Source organism: Glandiceps talaboti, chromosome 17, assembly GCF_964340395.1.
Source record: "Glandiceps talaboti chromosome 17, keGlaTala1.1, whole genome shotgun sequence".
Lineage (NCBI taxonomy): Eukaryota > Metazoa > Hemichordata > Enteropneusta > Spengelidae > Glandiceps > Glandiceps talaboti.
The window spans coordinates 20,969,023-20,989,571 of NC_135565.1; the positions used below are offsets into that span (position 1 = coordinate 20,969,023).

The following is a 20,549-nucleotide window of genomic DNA, read 5'->3' on the forward strand; positions in this document are numbered from 1 at the left end:
TGACTGTTGCATATCTTATTATTAGTCTACATATACGTTGAGCTGATTTGCATTGCCATAGAAATGTCATGCAGAGTTTATTGAAGTTTTGACCAATCAAAACTTTGGTATCGTCTCCTGGCTAGTTCAAAAAAAATAACAAACTCTTGTTTTGACATGTTTTGCAGATCTCAGAATTGTGAACCCATGCCTCATGTGATGCCATAAGACTTAAATTTACAAGAGTGCAAGACATACGAATCATGCATCCAGCAGGAAAAGATGGCAGGTCCTATGGCAGTGTTCGTCGAGCAGCGAGGGAGGTGTTCTTCACCAATCTCATGTTGCTGGGGTTTCAACCAGCAAGAGAAGAAGCAAAAAATAGAACACCATTTACTAGGTAAGCAGAGGGGTACAGTTGACAACAACACACTTATAAGTATTTTTATTTCATCTGTCCTGCTTGCAGTCATATATTTTAAACTTTTTTTATCGTACTTCATACAAGAATTTGTTCGCTACGCGGCTACCTGAGGTAAGACCAGATCTTTCAAAATATCAAAAACAAAATGATTTTTTTTTAAAGTTAAAATTCTAATTTCAAATTTCTATATTCAAATAAACTGAGTGAAGTGTCAATACATGCAAGATGACTTAGTGGTAACAAGTTTGAGTGAAGTGCCACATATTCAGTGACTGCAGTGCAGTACTCATTAATAGATTTGGATTAAAATATATGTCTACTGATGTTCTGGTTGAATATCAAAGTTATACTTTAGTTTTATTACTGTAATTTATATCGTTTCAAACAAATCATCAAACAACATCTACTGTCACAGTATAACTGATCAACTATATATTTGTAATTTTAATCGTGTGTACATAATACTTTATATATTTTGAGTCATATTGAGTACCTTGCTGTGAATTTCTGTATATGAATATGTGAGGGGACAGGCCCAGACTAGCTGTAAGCCATTTCCTGACTCCACATTTACCCACTGTTATATTTATTTGAGGTACCCAGTAAATGAACTGATTATATTCATTCAGTACACACAAATATATTGACTTTACGCTACTTATTGAGTAATAAACCACTAGGGGAAATTCCAATTTTTCAGGCACTGAAATAAATGTTGTATTCTCTACCCTGATATTTATAATTACAGTGACATGTTTGCTGTACCCAACAAGAAAGCCTTTGAAGTGGTAATGTATTTTCTGTTGCAAAGGTTGAATCCAAGCATGGCAAAAGAGCAATTCAGGTAGGTATTAACTGTTTTATAAGAATTGAGTAATTTTTATCATTTCTGTAAATATGTAATGATCTTCATATACATGTATATGAAAATCAAACTCAGATATGTCAATGTTGTAAAACCTAATCACAGGCCTCAGTGGAATGAAGGTGCAACACATGCCAGTATTATCTGTTGTGTAAGTGGAAAAATACAATCCAGCTTTCAAGAATGCTATTTGTCAGAATAGTAAAACAACTGAGCAATGAAAACTGCCATATCAGGACTCGAAATTAACAGTTGTCCTGTGTCCACAGACTGCTAATTCTTGTCATGTAAAACCCTGATGGGGCTACCATAATTTGTAGCTGGTAGCCCACTCAGGCTACTACTGATTATGTGATTACTTAAGGGATGGAAGATTTACAGACATAAAAGTATTTTAATAATACAGATAATTCCTACAGAGGAACTCTGATTTCAGTTCAGGAATATAGAACTATTGGTCACCATCCTTGGGCTACCACTTGAACTACCCAAAAAAAGTTAATTTCAAGCCCTGTATATCTTTTTGAAATATTCACTGGGCATATAAAGTCTAGTATAGTACACTCTCATTGCTAATATTTTAATTTTATATACATGTAAATGACTTATGATTCTATTGTACAGGGATTGCTGGCCAGTCAATGACAGAAAAAAAGAACAGCAATTCCGTAAAGCTGTAAATAGTTGGTTAACCCACATATCCACAGTAAGTACTAGTACCTTACAATATTAGGTGGTGTAAGGGTACGTGTGTCTAAAGTATGCCATGTGTAAGGGTACATATGTCTGAAGTATGCCATGTGTAAGGGTATGTATGTCTGAAGTATGCCATATGTAAGGGTACGTATGTCATGTGTAAGGGTATGTATGTCTGAAGTATGCCATGTGTAAGGGTACATGTGTCTGAAGTATGCCATGTGTAAGGGTATGTATGTCTGAAGTATGCCATATGTAAGGGTACGTATGCCATGTGTAAGGGTATGTATGTCTGAAGTATGCCATGTGTAAGGGTACGTATTTCATGTTTAAGTGTACGTATGTCTGAAGTATGCCATGTGTAAGGGTACGTATGTCATGTTTAAGGGTATGTATATCTAGTTTGACATATTGTGATAGTTGCTATTTCTGAACATTGAAGTCCTCTTCATCACCTGACAATCTGCAAAACCACAGGTATAGTGAGACAGCCAGATACTAAAAACTCTAGTAAAGATAGGACTAATTCACCTGTACTACAGTCTGTAGTTAGCAGACTGTAAAGACATCATTTCCAGCTTATCAGTTCGGAGAAAAGGGAGATTAGGCCACGCCCACAATGGCTGATCTGTCAATCTACTGTAGTTAGTACATCTCTTAATATTGCAACTTGGGGTCAACTTCTACATGTTCAATTCTGCCGTCTTTTTAACACGTTTCACTTTCTATCTTCTGATGTCTTTTTAACACTTTTCATTCACTATCTTTCTACAGGAGGATTCAGATGCCAATTTACCTAGAATTGTGCCGTCGATGTTTTTATCCCCAGGTGGTGATAAATTTTATCACTTACTATTGCATTTATCTACATATGTATGTAAAAAGGCTATTACCGATGAAAATGGTAAGTTGTCCCTCATTTGAGGATCTTTACTATGGACCACATTGCATCATGGGAGTCAGCAGACATGTTTATGCAATGGTTGAACAATGAATATTCATGATCCCTAAGAACCTATTACCTTCTGTGAAAACTTGATGTTTCTCTGAAATTTCATTAAATGTAGGTACTATAAAATCATGACTTGACTCTCCATTACTGAAAATGTCTTCATTTCCAGGGGTGGCATTCCCTTTTTTACCTTTTTTTTTTTGAACCAAAGAATGATTTTTTTTAGGCCTTAGTTGTGTTCACTTTCTGCCAGTAGTAAATGTTTGTGAATTATTAGTATGTTTGATTTCATGTCTGTTTAAAGGATTGAAGTCACGAGAGTTTCTACAACATCCCAAACTAATGCCATCTATCATACACCTTGGTCCTGTGCTGGCTAAAACTCAGAGGGCAGCCACCATTAGTCATAGAAAAAAGTTTCTAGAAGAAATACAGTATAATGGCATTCTTCAGAAGGAGTGGCGAGAAATTGCAGAGTAAGTATCATTTGGTTTCAGTACTGAATTTGTAGTCATGCAACACAGAGGGTGTACTCTGACTCCAGGTCACATGTTACTTCATAATCTTGCTTGGTGAATCTCCGACAGCAATACAATGTCAAAAGCTCCGACTGAGAACGATGAATTTACCAAGATTCTGAAAGTATTCAGCCAACAGCCTGTACGACCTAAGTCGCAAGACCCAAGACCATCTGCAGTACCTTGAAGAGTCAGCGAATGAAATACAGCATTCAGCCAAAACTGCCCCTGCAGTAGACATTCGTTCAACGATAGATGGCCATCTTGAATACAAATGTGCCACTTTCATCACCTCTACATTGTATGTGACCCATATAGGTATTTGTAGAGGCACAGGAAAAGAAATGTTGAATTTGAACAAGAATTTTTAAATCTCTTTAATATCTGAGCTGATTAAATATGTAAATCTTTGTTCTTTAGAGAGAGATATAGTGGCAATTAGAACAGCAGTTCAATGGCATCTTTACAAGTTAATATAAATTTATTTTAAAAATGACACCAGAAGTACTACTTCTCCAGTCACACACAAAAGTCATGAAGTCAGCCTCTTGTGGACTACATGTATTAAGTTTTAAGTTTCATGTGGTTTACTACTGGCAAATGATGCAAATATTTTACTTGGTGAAATGAGTTTTATTTAAATGAGATGGTTATTTCCTCTTACACAATAGTGGGATGGCCAAAGAACATAGAGTACTGAAGAAAGAAGTTCGAGAACTTGAAAGGAATGTTGAAGACAAATGGAGAAAAAACCAGGAGTTGAACGGAAAGTTGGGAAGCCCGTTGCCAATGAAGAAGAAAACAGGAGGTAGATATGATGGTGAAATGGAAGTACAAGCTATTAAGAGATCACAGAAAGTACAAAAGGTACTTCACTTACGTATTATTATCCTTGTGTAACTCATATTAGATGTGGTAGTGTCAGCTGAGTGACATATTAGGATATCTGTGATTGCTGGATGTTATACATTTTTGTATTACCAAGTACATTGTGTTAATTATAAGGGTGGCCATGCTAAATTCTGCTTTTTATTACCTGACTGACCCTTTGGTTTTTCACTTTGCGAAATGAAAATAAAAGTTAATGCCCTGTATTGCAGGACTGGAAAAAAATCACATCAGTGATTGTACATTGGCAACCCCACAAGTATGTATCTGAGCAAAAATGACGATTTATAACTGAAATTTAGAAATTTAATTAAAAAATTTGAATAAAACGTGTGACGTTACTGTTACATTACCGATAAGTCAGTTGTTTTATTGGAACTGGATAAAATAATGAACTCAAAACTAATGTTGTTATTGGACGTAGGTGAGAGAGTTGTGGGCAAGATTGGAGAATTTCCACGAGAGTCATAGCCAACATCGACAGATAGTCAATTCAGTACTTGGTGGAATGGCTAATAAATACAAGATAGATGCTACTGATATCAACTTCCAAGTACCTGCTTTGTTGATGAGAGAGTGTGAAAGACAAATACATGAAGTAAGTCTTTTTATAGCAATTCAGATGAAATAGAAGTCATGTATCTATATATCAGCCAAATGTCAGTATTTTCTTCCATATACATTCACAATTATAATTGCACGTAGCTAATCAGTAGTGTTCTCTCTAGTGACATAGCCAAGCAGTGAGATGAATGAGCACAATTTTATTACATTCCCAGGAATGGTATTATAGATATGAATAAACCTTATGTACAGGAATGAAAGTCTCTGTTCAATGAATAAATAAATACATGCATAAGTACGTACGTATGTACATACATGCAGACACGTCATACATAGACACACATAAAATATATAGACACATAATTCCCACTGCACCACATGCTTGCACACAGACACACCATGATACCCTTGATTCTTGTTCCATAGAAATAACACAATTCTCATGAAATTCCTTTACAGCGGAATGCTGGCAATACATATGAAGAAGGAAGACTGAATTTGCTGAGTTTAATGCGCCTTTCTAATCTGTCTTTGCATCTTTACCTTGAAAAATTACAAGAGAGTAAGTAGAAAGTCTCAGTATGTCAAACAAAGATCCAGATTATCATTGAATAGAGGATGTAAAGTTCAAGTGATTCTATGATGTTTTCCTGAAGAGACTTCATGTCAAAGTGCTCAAAATAGTAGTTTGCAGGATTTGATATTTTGATCTAGATCGGAAAATAGTCATTGGCAACAACATGTCACATTGTGTCCTCTCTGCTGTCAGCTGAGAACTGTATTTATTAGACTAGAGCATCTTGAATAATCAAGGAAGTTTTACTTTAACTATTGGTCATCTCTTCCCTTGAAGTCAAGGCATTCGAAATGCTGTATGTTAGCATGCTTTCAATACCCAACAAACATAACAACACACCCAATTGGTCAGTGAGTCATCAATGGAAGCCAATCACATTAATTCTTTTGGTTGTGTGCAGAAATGGTGAAATCAAAACCCCTTAATTATTCAAGATCAATTTAGATTTGATCACATTTAGAATGAAAATTGAGTAAGTTGAGATTTGAAAAAAATTAGAATGAAAATTGAGCAAGGAATTTGGTAAATGTAACCACGCTTACAGTTTACTTTGGTACCAATATGCAAAAACAATTTCAGACTCTCACTAGTTGTGAAATAAATTTTGAATTTTCTTTTTGTAATTTTAGCACAAATGCCAAGGTTTGAAAGGATTACACCAAAAGTTGCCACAGAAGTTCATACTCACCATGCACATCTAGCAAACATGCGAGCTCTAAGGTAAGTAAGAACTCAAAATGTTAACCATGGACATTATTTTTAACAACAACTGGCTTAATTTTATACAATGTGTTGGGTTCTATATTATATTTTGTTGTAGGTCTTGTCCTATTAAACTCGTACCGTTTGATGTCTGTAACCATGGCAATGCTGGTGAATTTACAACAGTTTATACCCATCATTGAAAGCACTTGTAATTGTACACTGCACTGCTTTATTATTTTTTTAAATGTTTTTATAACTGTTCCCTTTCACGCTTTGTGCTGTATTCTTTTTCAGTGTTTTGTATTTCACATTTTGTTTTGTCCATAATTTTGGTATACCTTGAAGTTATAGATTTGTATGTTCAAATAATTGGAAGATTGGTCTTTGTGTTTGTGTGGTAATATTTCAAGAGTAAACTTGTCATGTGATTCAATACCTGACTTAAGTTTGTGTAATTTAATTTCAGGAGTAAACTTGCCAATGATTCAATACCAGACTTGAAAGCCTCAATCGATGAGATAATTGCTGAGTTAGATGCTGAAGAAGAGGCTGTTACTAGCAGTCTACCTGTATTTCCAGACAGAACTCCTGTAAGTGTAATTCCACCTACAAATGAATGCTCACACTGACAGTGATTAGTCATATCAGACACTTAACTTGTAATGCTTACCATACTACTATTTACTTATGTATAATTAATTGCACTTATCTGTCACTGGATTATTAGTTTTTTAGTCAACCCAGCTGTATAATTAGGGACCAGGGATGATAGAGGTTGCAATGTGAATGCTTTAATCCTATGCGCTTATTAAAAAAAAAAGGCTGAGATGGATTGTATGCTCCCCAGGGAGTAGAAGTATAAAGGGCCATTGTGCCGCTATAGATCTGAGCCAGGGGTAATGATTGTAAAGCGCTTTGGCACAGAGTGTGAAAGTGCTATTGAAAAAACAACAACATTAAACAACATTTTTCAAGTAGGACATCGTAATAACATTTTTATATAAATTATCAGTCCAGTCCTCATCCATATGGCCACTTTAAGCTCACAGTTCCATATCATAGCATTTTGATTCATTTTTTGATTGTAATCACCTAAAACAGGTAGTCACATAGAAATCTAAACTGACAGGTTTCCATTGACACTGTTACAGTAAAGTCAAACACACTCATTTACAATTACTGTATATAGCTAACAGACAATACTTGTAACCGATTACTATTAAATATTGTACAGTTTTTACCAATATGGTACCCTTTATTTGATCATTCTATGTTTATGTGATTTACAATTTTTCATTGTAAAACGTTTTAAAAAACATATCTCTAAAAAAAAAAAAAAGCTTTGAAGCCAGTTCTTTTACAGTTGAGATATAAAGTCCTTATCTTGTTACAAAATTTAAGGCAAAATAAAGGAAATTCTTTCAAACAGATCTTGTGTCTGTGATTTCTTAACAATAGGAAATGTAATAAAAGTGTATGCAGGGGTGAAAAAACGTTTTGCAAACTGGTGGTCCCCAGACCAGTGCCTTAAAAAATCCAGTGATCCTACTGAAAGAATTAGTGGTCCCAGGTCTCGCTCATGTGAAACATTAAATCTTACCTATGAATCTCTATATTCAGACGATTTTTTAACATAGTTATTAACAGTAAGGTAACGGTCCGATGGACCAGACAAGGTAATATTTGTGTGGTCCGCCCAAAAAAATCGCTTGTCTCGGACCCAGGACCAGTGGATTTGTTCAACCCTAGTATTGCTTGTTTAAAACAGTGGATGAATAAATAGCTTTCAGTGTATTGAAAATTGCATTACACTTAAGGAAGTAGACAAAATGATTGTTGTAGTAACTTATACCATCCATTTCATGTAACCGTTCAATGGCTCTGTTTGATACAACCATGCAGAGACAGTAAAAAAACTGCATGCACTACACTTCACGATAGTAAGGTTGAATGAATATAGTTCTTGTAACGTTTTGTCTCATGAAACGAATTATGTGCCACCTTGCAGTTATCAAATACAGACATATAACATTGATACCCACATGTCTGCTTCTAGTTGCAATATGTTTGCATCAAATTGCATGTCTACAGTAGTTGTAGTACGTTTAAATGGTTTATTTCATGTTTAGACAAAATGTAGCAAGAAATTGCGAACTTGCTCTTAACATGTAAAATGCAGTTTCTTATTGGTTTGTGCATAAACCCTTATGGGGAGGGTCTATGGTTTGTGTGTGGTTGTATGAAATAGGGCTGGTGAATGGTAATATGAAATGTGCTGTTAAAGAGAATGCACAGTATAAACACATAGAAGAGGTAGCTATGAATGCTGGGTAAATAGAACTACATGTAGATTGTTGGAACATTGGTGATTTTAGCCGTCAACCCTCTAAGTTAGATAATTACTTTCATCTTGCCAGTTGTCACTGAAACCATGAACTTTTACATGACGAATGCTGTCTTTGTTGAATATACTACCCATAACACCAAACTAAAGCGTTTTCTGTATGTACCACAATTGCTGCACTATCCTTGCCAGCCATGTAATTATGAAAACATGAATATGTAATATCAAGCAGAAATAAGTCAAACACATGCAGAAACTATATGTGTCATGGCTTTAAATTTGTTGCATTCAATTTACTGAATTAAATGTAGAGGATACATTATGAAGTTAAAAATAAAGAAAACACAGACACATGATGACATGTGATGGACACAGTTTTCTTTCTTTTGACTATCTGGTGTGGTTGTTTTCTTTATACAGTCCAGTGGGCTAGGGTTGATCCCTCCAGCACCAGAGCTGTATGCCTTCAGACCAGAGGCCAATGTACAAACACCACCTCATCTCAGGGAAGCATGGAGTATTTCAGGCGCATCACCAATGGGTAAATCAAAGTCATTGTTATTATAGATGGCATGTAGGTTTAGGATCCAGTCAATGTAGACACTTTCTCACAGAAACATTACACACTTTAGTAGCATCACCAATGGCAAATTCACAGTATGGTAGGCAGGTTGACGGTCCAGATACATGATTGTATGGATCAGTGAAGAACCCTTGAGTGAAATAGACAATTTGAAAAAGATAATTATTATGAATGAGGACCTCTGAGGAATCCCTAAAAAATCGTTGTTATGACAAATACAAAGTCTCGGGACAGAAATCAGGGTAAAAATGGTGTCCAATTTTGGAGATGTCCCATAAACTCTTGCAGGAAATCCAGGAAACAGCTGAACACATGTGAAGAGCAGTAGTGTTTCCTGACAGGATTTCAAAGTTGAGGAAGTGGCTGTGGTGCTATTTTATCACCCCATAATCAATACAAGTGTACTAGTGGCAGAAATGACTGGACTTTTAAGTTGATAGCAGTAATCAATACAAGTGTATTAGTGGCAAAAATAAGTCTGACTGGACTTTTAAGTTGATAGCAGTAATCAATACAAGTGTATTAGCGGCAGAAATAAGTCTGACTGGACTTTTACTTTAAGTTGATAGCAGTAAACAATACAAGTATACTAAAGGCAAAAAATATGTCTGGCTGGACTTTTTCTTTAAGTAAGATCAGAAGGTCGTTACCAATTACTTGATACACAAGATGTCACCACATAATGTGATATTACAGTAAACTCTGTGGAGGAAATATGAATGTCTTATACCTAATTTCACCAATTCACTGTTGAGAAACCAAAAGCTGGTACTTTCTCCTGTAAAATTCTTTTAAACTTGAAGTACAAACTTTGTCCTTCACTTCAACAACCCACAGATGATACACCAGTAGCCGTTGCCAAGCTTGATGATGCAATGACTAAAGTTGCAATGAGAAGAGCAGGACTTATGCAAGGCTCTCCAGTCAGTACCAGAGGTGAACTTAGGCAACAGTTACATGGGTGAGTCCTAGTGACTTATCAATTTTACTTTTAAATTTACATAAATATTTATATTGATGACAAATACAAACACTGTCATGACAACAAGATTAGGGTATTTATGATGCCATCAGATGAAGTTTCCCATAAACCCTGGCAGAAAATCACAAAAATGGGTAACATATGCCAAGAGCGGTAGGGCTTCTTTACAAGATTCAAAGTTGAGTAAGTTATTGAGGTGCTATTTTATTACCCAAATGGTTTAGAAGTTAACAGTCATACTCAATACAGTTGTACTGAAGGCAGGAGAAACAAGCTTGACTGTCTTTTTCCATGTCATATAATATATCTTATGTTATGTCTTTTGAACCAGTGAATCCAAACTTCCAAGACCAGCAACATTTATCAGAAAGCCAGGTCCTGGTTCCTCCAAGAAACCACAAGATATAACTGTAAGCTCACAGAGACCAGAAACCTATGGCAGAACCAAAGCAGATGTGTCATCTAGAATACCTAAAGAATCAAAGAAAAAACAGACTTCACAAGAAAAGGTAAGAGAAATGCTAAATTCCTTGTTACATTAAATATAACTTAAAATTCAACAATGGATCAATGGTTTTAATACACCTTGTATATACGTTACCCAAAGTGCAAATTTATGAATTCAAGACTACAATACTTTCCCGTACAAATTACCACTACTGCTACCTACATTAAAGTGATGATCTAAAGCAGGTTTTTTTATTTATTTATAACAACAAATGAAATTCAAGACAAAGTATCAGAAAAATTTGTTGTATTGATAAATTCAGCCCTGTGTGTATTTTATTCGCTACTTTGTCACCTGTGTATTACTGTCCATTATTGTATTAAAAAGAAAAGACAATATTTCAATATCTTGTAGAGGTGATAATCACTCAAGAACTAAATAATCTATTTAGATTGTCATTTTTTAAAGATATTTTATAGAAATATTACATTTAATATTTTAATGTGACAGGTTTGGACTCCACCTAAGTCTGAAAGAAGAGGAACACCATCTACCAGATACAGAGCAGCAAGAAGTCTTATAGAAGAACCACCTATGGACAATGTCATATCATCTGTACCAAGGCCTACATCGACATCAAAAGCACATGACTTGTTAGCAGAACAGGTGTGTAGTGGTTCTATAATTATAATAATAATGACTTTTATTATCAAAATGCTTTAAAATACACACCGACAAACGGGTAACCCTGTTAGGACCAACCTAATCTACCCAGGGGCCCAAGCAAGTTAGGCACACAAATAAAGGAAAAGTAGACCACACTCGGAAAAGGACAAACAGTACATCAAAAACAATACAAAATATACAAATACATTTACAATGACTAAAAGAAACAACTTGACACAAAAACATTATAATTGTTCCGAAATGTGACACTTTAAAAGTTTTTGAATACATTTATATTTTCTCTCTGCCCTTAAAAATTACCTATTTCAATCTTAACTCTCACTTACTCACACATTTCTCGCTACATCCTCATGTTTTTAAATAGTTTCTCAGTATTCTCTCATTTTGTTAGTAGTTCTGTGACTGTGACTGGAACTCTTCAGAGAACAGGCACATTATAAATTTGCTTTATTATTAATATTATTGTTCTTATTATTATAAACTGAGATTATAAGCTTTTTTTTACTCTGGAGAAAATACATGAAACTTCAATTATGATGTATAAAAAGTCCATATTTTAACCATTTTTGAGATTGTATGCTCTCATGCAAATTCTTCTTCCAGTCCTTTGCAGTTGAACAAGGGATGAGTTTACATTCCCATAAACAAATGCATTTTTCATAACAAATATAAATTAGGCATACGAGTACCATTTTTGTCTTATTTATCCCAGATTGCTAGGGCCGTAGCAGGAGACATTCCACAAGATGACTTGTTTGCCGTACAGAGTCCGTTACAATCACTTGGTAAGCTATATATTTAATATGATTATATATTTCATACAAACAAATTAAATACAAGTCTAAACCTTGCCACCCCACTATAACAGCAGATTTAGCAGGGTAGATCGCTATAACCCTCATTTGTAAAATCAAAATTCTGAAAACCTATGCTTTATCACAGTTGAAGTATGTATTTAATGAAAACAGCTAGCACACCAATAGTGCTGTTGGAAGTTGACTATAATCATGGATTCATGGGTTTTCAATGCCTAACCAATAGTTAAGAATACGGTTTTGGTGCCAAATTTTATTTTTAGCCCCCCCCCCCCCCCCCCCCCCCCCCCCCCATGACTAATTTTGAAGATAAAAATTTCCAACATGTATTTTTTTATATGTGGTCCTATAATGAAGGTAACCATATATGTTTCATAACATTAACATGCATTTCACATGAAAACCCATATGCCCCTGCACTGCAAAGGATATCCTTCAAAATAAGGAACAGACTATCATTAAATTCCTGTGGAATGACAGAGATGACATTAGGTAGAAAAGTTATAACCAGAGAAGTTTCTGAGCACGGTTAGAAGGCATCAAATGTTGAATTTAGCCACAGTCTTTCTTGAATTAATGGATGTTTATAATTTCTGTGATATTTACATAATAAAACAGCTTTTCAGAGTTTCTGTTCATTTTCTAAATGATGTTGATTTCGACATTTCTTTCCATCAGGATTAGATGCATTCACTTCAAAAGACAAAATCTCTAGAACCCCTGATACAAAAGAAAAGGATACGCCACAAGTTGCAAGAACAAGTGGTTATGATGTGACACCTGCTAGACTGCTCTTCCATGATGAAGTAGAACACACCATGCAAGAAGAAGGTGAAGAACCTGAAACTAACACTGAGATAACAGAAAGTGTCAAAATGAGTTCACCAACTGGAAGATATCCGGTGGAGTCAGATAGGCCTTTCCCAGGGAAGGATCGGACATTGTTCTCAGATAATGAAAATGATGCTGTTCTGAGTACCGCACCAGGTCATACGATGCACCTTGATTTACCTGAGAGTGATGACTCTATTCAAGATGAGCAAGAAATACCAGATATCCAAAGTGTAGAAGAGAGCATTGAAGGATTACAGAAGATTGGTACACTTGATGAAATGTTCACCTCCAAAACACCATCACTACCTGTTAGGTCAAGGAAAGCAAATATTCCAAGTGAAAGTATTAAGTCCATATCTCCATTACTAGGTGAGACAGAAGATGGTGAAGGGTTGGCATCGGTGACACCACCATTGTCTATGTTGATAGATGATGACTCCTACTCTCTCACACCAAGAATAAAGAGAGACAAGAAAGAGATTAGTGAAGACACCGGTGTAGAACACCAGCCAGAAGAAACACATGTACATCCACTTATTGATAGCCAGTATTCAGGAAATGGTGTCAGCGTTCCTGTTGACTATAGGGAACCAGAGACATCGTTGCTTAAGTCGCCTGAGGTATGTGAACCTGAGTCTGAACAAGGGCGCCATGACAGTAATTCTGAAACTAAAGAACTTGTGGCTAGATTAAACAAGCTGAAAGCACTGAAAGGACAACAAACTCAAGAATATGATCACGATACAGATGAAAGCCTAGCAGAGACACTTTCTAGTAAACTTAGAATAGAATCACTGTCGTCAGAGCCAGATAAGTCACCACAGAAAATGAATCCTGTACTAAGTGACAAGTATCTTACAAAATCTCCTCTGCCAAAGTCAAATGGTCACAAACCAAGGGAGGTTTTCTCTTTGGACTTGGATGACATGGATTTAGAATTTGAAGATGTTACCTCAACCAGCTCTCCAGAAGTTGGCATCTCAGACATACCTGTTACTCTCGTGGACGTTTCTCCAGATGGTACTCCATCACAAACACCCAAACAGCAGAAGGCTCACATGTCATTGATGTCAGCTCACATGAAAGCTCAGAGTGGTCATGGAATTGAAACTGAGGTCCTGATAACTCCTCCGGGCAGTAGGGACTTGTCACCTAGGCAGAGAGTAGGAGCTAGACCTATTGTGAGTATGCAGGAACAATTGGAATCTGAGATCCAACAGGAAATAGAGGAACAAACAGAACCTTTGGTAGACATCCAAGGAGAACCCATCTTGGTTCAGAGATCTCCACGATCCAGTAAATCTGAGAATGACAGTGACACTCCAACAGACAGATCATCTACACCTGTTAGTCAGTCTTTAAACAAGCAGATGACACCGTGTCTAAGCCAGTCTGCATCACCTGTACCTGCTGAAGAGGAAACTGCCATGGAACAACCATCCAGTCAACATACTATTACTAGTGAAGGTGAATCACTCCATCAGACATCACCTGGTGAAGAGTCTGTCAAACCAAGCAAAGATGGGTCTGCTAAATCCAGCTATTCAGATTCTCCAAGATCAGAAGCTGATGGAGAACCCTCTAAGAAACATAGTTCAAGTTCCAGTTCAAGTTCCAGTCATTCTCCACCTCCCCAACAAACTGTACATGAACATGCGACTCAGGTTACACACCTAGAAAAGCCATCAAGTGGACAAGCATCACCGTTTTCTAAACACTCAACATCATCTGAACATACTCCATCAGAGAGACTATCCCCAACGCAAAGCCAAGAAGAAAAGTACTCCGACGTCAGTCAACATGAATCTCCCAGATCTCCACCACCAACCCCTGAAGATATGTCTTCAAGTAAAAATGGATCTAAAGATTCAAGTGGCTCCAGATCTCCTGGGCAGACCTCATCACATAAACTATCATCTTCACGTACTCAAGATTCCATTATCAAAGAACAAGCTGAATTGAAGAGTAAACTGGAATCATTGACCTCATCTACACAAGAAAAGTCATCAAGTACACAAGGATCATTGCATTCCAGTCATTCCCAGTCTCCGACTGTCATGGAAAAAGAGGGAACATCTACTCCAAATGGACTTGCCAAACAAGAATCTATGGACAAGTCTCAGAATGAGAGCCAATCAGTGACGGCAGACAAAGACATGAAAGATCAGCAAGATGTTATGCAAACATCCATGGAGGATTCCAAGCCCTTAGATGACACAAGCCCAATGACACCACCAAGGCCAACAGTTCATGGTGATGAAAAAACTGACTCGTATCATGCTACAGTGACATCAGAATTGGATATCTTTGGACTTGGTGAGTTGGTTTTCAATAACTTACACAGACATGAAGACCCCATTAGCAATCTGTATGCTGAATTCAACAAATTATCAATGAAGTCTAAATTTTAATGATTTTTGAGTCAGGGACAAGTTTCTAGATTGGAAAGGGACTAATTCATAACTCAATAAAATGTGAGCAGGAACATGATTGAAACACCAAACCTACATCATTTTAGCTGTATGACTTTGTCACCTACAACTGACATTAAAACTGACACTCCTTTCCACTGACATTAAGTAATTTAAATTTTCTTTTTAGGTGATGAATCAGTCCTCATACCGCCATCACCACTCCCTGATGAAGATACACGACACGCTGTGACAGATCGGGATGGAAGTAGTTCTCCTGGACATGATCCACCTAATATTGGTCAGCTGTAAAATAACCATTAAGATATATACAAAAATAATTCTGTAAGAGGACTCGTCCAAAGACGCACTCAAATCATCTTCTGGTGTAGATGATTACACAAAGTCTAGTAGCATGACAAAGAGATGGACACCTTAGTTAAAATATTGTAGTAGTTCATAATATATGTTGATAGATAACCCTTGCTCTCTCACACCAAGAATAACGAGAGACAAGAAAGAGGTTAGACAAGACACCGGTGTAGAACACCAGCCAGAAAAAGAAAGCAAAATTTATATATCAAGTTAGGAAAATGATTTAGTTTAGTAAACATATTGACAATGAAAAAATAAATTAAAAAAATTTTAAACTTCTGGTGAGACCACAAAAATAGTTTGTTCAAAGTAGTCAAGCTTGTGGCCCAAGGAAAACATATGTACATTTTTGGTCAAAAATTTAAACTCCAAAACTACTTGGCAGATCGGTCTGAAATTTGGTTGGAACATTCTTCAGGGTGTTTATATTAAGAATTGTTCATGACATGATGATCCAATCAATGATATGAAAATAGTAGAGTTAAAAATGTGTCTTTTGGGGGGGAAATCTGTAATTCCAAAACTACCAAGCAGATTGGAATGAAATATAATGGGGGTGCATTTGGGCATGTGTAGATGAAGCTGTATTTACAACATGATAATCCCTTAGCGATATGCAAATTAGATCTAAAATGGTATGTACCAGCTGATTTCAACCAAATCTGGCATGAAGGTAACATACTATGTGAGACATGCACATCACTTTGTTTTACTACAGAATCAAATATGGCCAAATGGCAGCCATTTTTGTTAAATTTCACAATATGCGTCATAACTTTGGTATAATACGTAGTGACTCCATTCAAGTGTCTATACCCATATTATTGAATATGAGCTTTCTTTTAAGATCCTGACCTATGACCTTGATAGTCTAAATCAAGGTCAAATCACAGAGAATCGAGCATGTAACTGATTGATTGATCAATCGATCGATTTATTGAATGATTGATTGATCGATTGATTGATTGATTGAATGATTAATGTTGTGCTGAAATAAAACATCTTGTGTGATATTGATCAATTGACTGATTGATTTTTGTGGTGATATAAAACTTCTTTTTCTTCTTTCCCTGGCTACTTTGCTCTCTTTCAGCTGTATATAATTCTCTCTTTATTTACTATTAAAATAAAGACATCTTGTCCATTCTCTTATCTAAATAAAAATACCCCTAATCTCATAATTACCAGGGGATAGATTACAGCTACAATTTTCTTCATCTCTTATCTATTGGGTTATCATCACATAGAACAAACACTCAGTGAGATGTTCTGATAGAATGAATCATTTTATCCTTAAACTCATCACTAGCAGAGCATCGTCACAAACTACGACCGTTTTACGGAACCGTTCTTTATGAGCCAGTCCCTACTGATAGCTCTGGTGTATGTAGTAGAGCATTATAGACTAAATCTGAAGACTAAGGATGTTAAAATAATATCTGCGTAACAAGATGGTTGGACTAAACTATTCCTTATGGAGATTAACTTCTATAGTTGGCAAGGAAATATTTATTTTCGTTGCGGCATTTGGAGACTAATTCTGATTTTGTTGTTCAGTAGCATGCTCTTGTCAGCATTAATTATAGTTCTCAGGTAACAGAGATTACAATGTTTTGTCTCATTTGTATAAGCGGCCACTTGGATGATGATATCCCACTATTATATGGTTGGGTTTTTTCCTCCAAACTTGTTTGGATAGCTCTGTGCTATGTAGGAGCCTCTTATGAGTAAATGTGTGTTTGTAGTTTGAGAATCATTCTCTGTTAGCCTGAAGTACAGTTTTGTGTTGTCATTTGATGTGACTTGTGCCCTGTATATTATGTTGGTTGTTAGACAGTTGCCATGAATGAACACTGTTTGCGATCTCTACAGTTGCAGGATTAATTAGGTGATTGTGTAAGGTCAGCACTGACTGTCTTATTGTGGGATTTCACAATACTTGCTATACGTGGCATACAACTGTAACTTTTTTTGACATTTCCTTTGTTGAAGATCTTGTGTGTAGAGTAGAGTAGAGTACATACATACATACATACACACACACACACACACACATATATATATATATATATATATATATATATATATATATATATATATATATATATATATATATATATATAAACTATTGCGCTCTGCCACTGCGGTATAGAGCACTGTCTTAGCAGATTGACACTCACCGAGTTATATATATATATATATATCTGCAAGCAAAGCTATCCACTAGAGGTGAAAATAAAATAAATTTAAATAAACAAAGAAAAAAGATATATTTTCACATTTGTACACACATAGTTCTGTTACAATATACAACATACGATGTATAGTATAGAGATATATTGTTATGTATGAGTTAACTAATGACTATAACCCTCTTTGTTATGCTCCGATGACTACAGACAAGACATGTATATATGGGTGTAGACTCTAATTTATTACACTGAGTGTATGGGTGTAGACACACTGTTGTTTATTACATTGAGTGTATATATGGGTGTAGACACAGTGTCATTTGTTACATTGAGTGTATACATGGATTTACACTCAACAAACTGAATGTTCTACCTCCATGATGTACGCTACAATCATAAATATACAAAGATGGCATCACTGATGTCTAGAGACAGCCATACATCACATATATAATAAACACATAACACTCCTTCAGTTTTATTTCAGAAAAATTGTGACTACTGCCTTGTAATGTAATTTGTAAACTTCCTGTCACACCATGCCGTGTGTCTATACCACACACATGACAATGTTTGGCAACAAATTCTGGTTGGTATTGTCAATTACATAAGTTTGAATTTTGGCCTGTTTGTTCCTTTAAAACGAGTTTGGCAAATCTCCAGAAAGACTTTCATGAAAGTACATGTAGAACACAACGGATTATAGAATGGTTTCTGGTCAATTGTATTGTCAACATCTCTCTTCTACTCAACTTTTCCACTCTCAAATTTATTATTTCTTTTCAAAACATGATTAAATAAATACCTAACCCTGTTTGTTTTCAACAGTTGAGTAAATAAATACCTATCCCTGTTTGTTTTCAACAGTTGAGTAAATAAATACCTAACTCTTGTTTGTTTACAATAGTCTGCCTTTTAGTACAAGTACAATAGTATCTATTGTTGTCTCCTAGTCTGGTAAGGGAAGTATGGGTCAGGGACAAGGTTTACAGTTATCAACAACACAGGTACTGAAAACAACACAAGGTTTACAGCTTTCAACAACGCAGGTACTGAAAACAACACAATTAAAGGTTTACAGCTATCAACAAAATAATGACAACAACACAAGGTTTACAGCTTTCAACAAAACACAAGAAATTGGATATTTTAAGTCAGGATTGTGAAATACCACATATGTGAGAAGAGAGACCAGAGTGATTAAATAGAATTATTACAAAATTCAAACCATTCTACCTTTGCATGGTAATGTTCATAATGTACTTATTGTTCAATAAACACAATACAAGCTATATTTAGAATGGAATGTTTACATGTGATATGGTAGACAATGAGAGAGAAAAGGTCACTCTTAGGTGAGGGTCACTTGTCAGTTACACAATGTTGTACAGTCTTTTGTTGTCAATGGCAACCAATTATGATAGACACCCTAAATACACCTGCACATAGCAAAACTTGTCAGTACTATTTCTCTGATTTTTTAATGAAAAAACAATTCTGTATTTTATGTGCTTTGTATTTTGTCTTTTTGTGATATAATTAGTTTGATGAATATGATGTATGTCACTCATAGCTACTATAGCTGAGTGACCACGCACTCATTCACTCACTCACTCAGATTTCTCACACACTCACTCAGACACTCATTAACTCACTCATACTCACTCACTCGGACCATGGATATTTTAGCTCGGACACATTCACTGACTCGCATTCACTCGCACAGACACATTCACTGATTCGCATTCACTCGCACAGACAGACATATATAACACACACATTCACTGACTCACATTCAGTCACAGTGCACACACACACACACACACACACACGCTCACAGATAGACACATACAAATACACATTCACTGACACACACACACTCTCAAATTCCCTTGGATTACACTAATTGTGTTGTGCTGCACTACCCATGATTCATAGTGCTGACTTTTCAGTAATCGGATCCTCCAGACCTAACTCAGCTGTTTACATATCAGCAACTAGTTAGAATTTTACCAGAGATGACATTGTAACAAATTATTATAATTTATTGCATCTGTAGAAAGTCATCTACTACATTTCTATTAGTTTGGTGACAGTAAACATTACAATAAAGATGATGAAAGAGAATTGGTTTGGTGTCACACAACAATTAGTGCGTAAACATCAATTTGAAATATGAATATAAATTACAATAGTAGAGTAGATGTGATGAAAACTTGTAAATCAAGGATTGACAGATCAGACGCATTGAATTATGGGATTAAAATTGAGTCAGGAAAATTTGTAAGAAATGACAAGTGTAAATCCTATCTAAATTCCACAATGACTTCACTGCACACAGTCACTTGTGAACTAATATTCTATTCTTGGATGGTAATATTCTAGTCTAGGATGATTAATAAATAATGACGTTATTAGATATTTATGATATTTTAAAAAATACCGTTGCTGGTCCTTGTGGAATAGTCTATTTATAGATCATAATTTTGTATTATGATCATCCCAGACTAGAATATTACCATCCTGGAATGGAATATTAGCTCACAAGTGACTGTGATACATGTGTATACATTGCAACAATGACTGGCAATAGTATTTTTTGAAATATCATAGATATATCTAATAACATCATTATTTTGTATTATGATCATCCTGGACTAGAATATTACCATCCTGGACTAGAATATTACCGTCCTAGACTAGAATACAA

The 20,549-nt window shown here is 35.6% G+C and overlaps 2 protein-coding genes across 2 annotated transcripts; both read left to right on the forward strand.

Annotated features, from left to right (window-relative positions):
- The first annotated feature begins 242 nt into the window (after window positions 1-242).
- Window positions 243-4,953, forward strand: LOC144448186 (HAUS augmin-like complex subunit 6). Its single transcript, XM_078138340.1, has 7 exons — window positions 243-379; window positions 1,152-1,247; window positions 1,893-1,974; window positions 2,739-2,868; window positions 3,221-3,392; window positions 4,106-4,301; window positions 4,747-4,953. Exons 1-7 carry the CDS (start codon window positions 243-245, stop codon window positions 4,951-4,953), a joined length of 1,020 nt encoding a protein of 339 aa, XP_077994466.1.
- Window positions 4,954-6,324: 1,371 nt separating this feature from the next.
- On the forward strand, window positions 6,325-16,545 carry LOC144448187 (uncharacterized). Its single transcript, XM_078138341.1, has 9 exons — window positions 6,325-6,350; window positions 6,635-6,758; window positions 8,933-9,053; window positions 9,933-10,056; window positions 10,409-10,586; window positions 11,036-11,191; window positions 11,925-11,997; window positions 12,706-15,177; window positions 15,463-16,545. The coding sequence occupies exons 1-9, from the start codon at window positions 6,325-6,327 to the stop codon at window positions 15,582-15,584; spliced, it is 3,396 nt and encodes a 1,131-aa protein (XP_077994467.1). The 3' UTR covers window positions 15,585-16,545.
- The last annotated feature ends 4,004 nt before the right edge of the window (window positions 16,546-20,549 follow it).

Excerpts from the sequence above, each read along its gene's own strand:
- LOC144448186 (XM_078138340.1), top strand. The coding sequence starts at position 243 with ATGCATCCAGCAGGAAAAGATGGCAGGTCCTATGGCAGTGTTCGTCGA. Across the intron at positions 1,975-2,738 it reads GGTTAACCCACATATCCACA|GAGGATTCAGATGCCAATTT; the intron begins GTAAGTACTAGT and ends ATCTTTCTACAG. Across the intron at positions 2,869-3,220 it reads GGCTATTACCGATGAAAATG|GATTGAAGTCACGAGAGTTT; the intron begins GTAAGTTGTCCC and ends GTCTGTTTAAAG.
- LOC144448187 (XM_078138341.1), top strand. The coding sequence starts at position 6,325 with ATGGCAATGCTGGTGAATTTACAACA. Across the intron at positions 6,759-8,932 it reads TATTTCCAGACAGAACTCCT|TCCAGTGGGCTAGGGTTGAT; the intron begins GTAAGTGTAATT and ends TTCTTTATACAG. Across the intron at positions 10,587-11,035 it reads AACAGACTTCACAAGAAAAG|GTTTGGACTCCACCTAAGTC; the intron begins GTAAGAGAAATG and ends TTAATGTGACAG.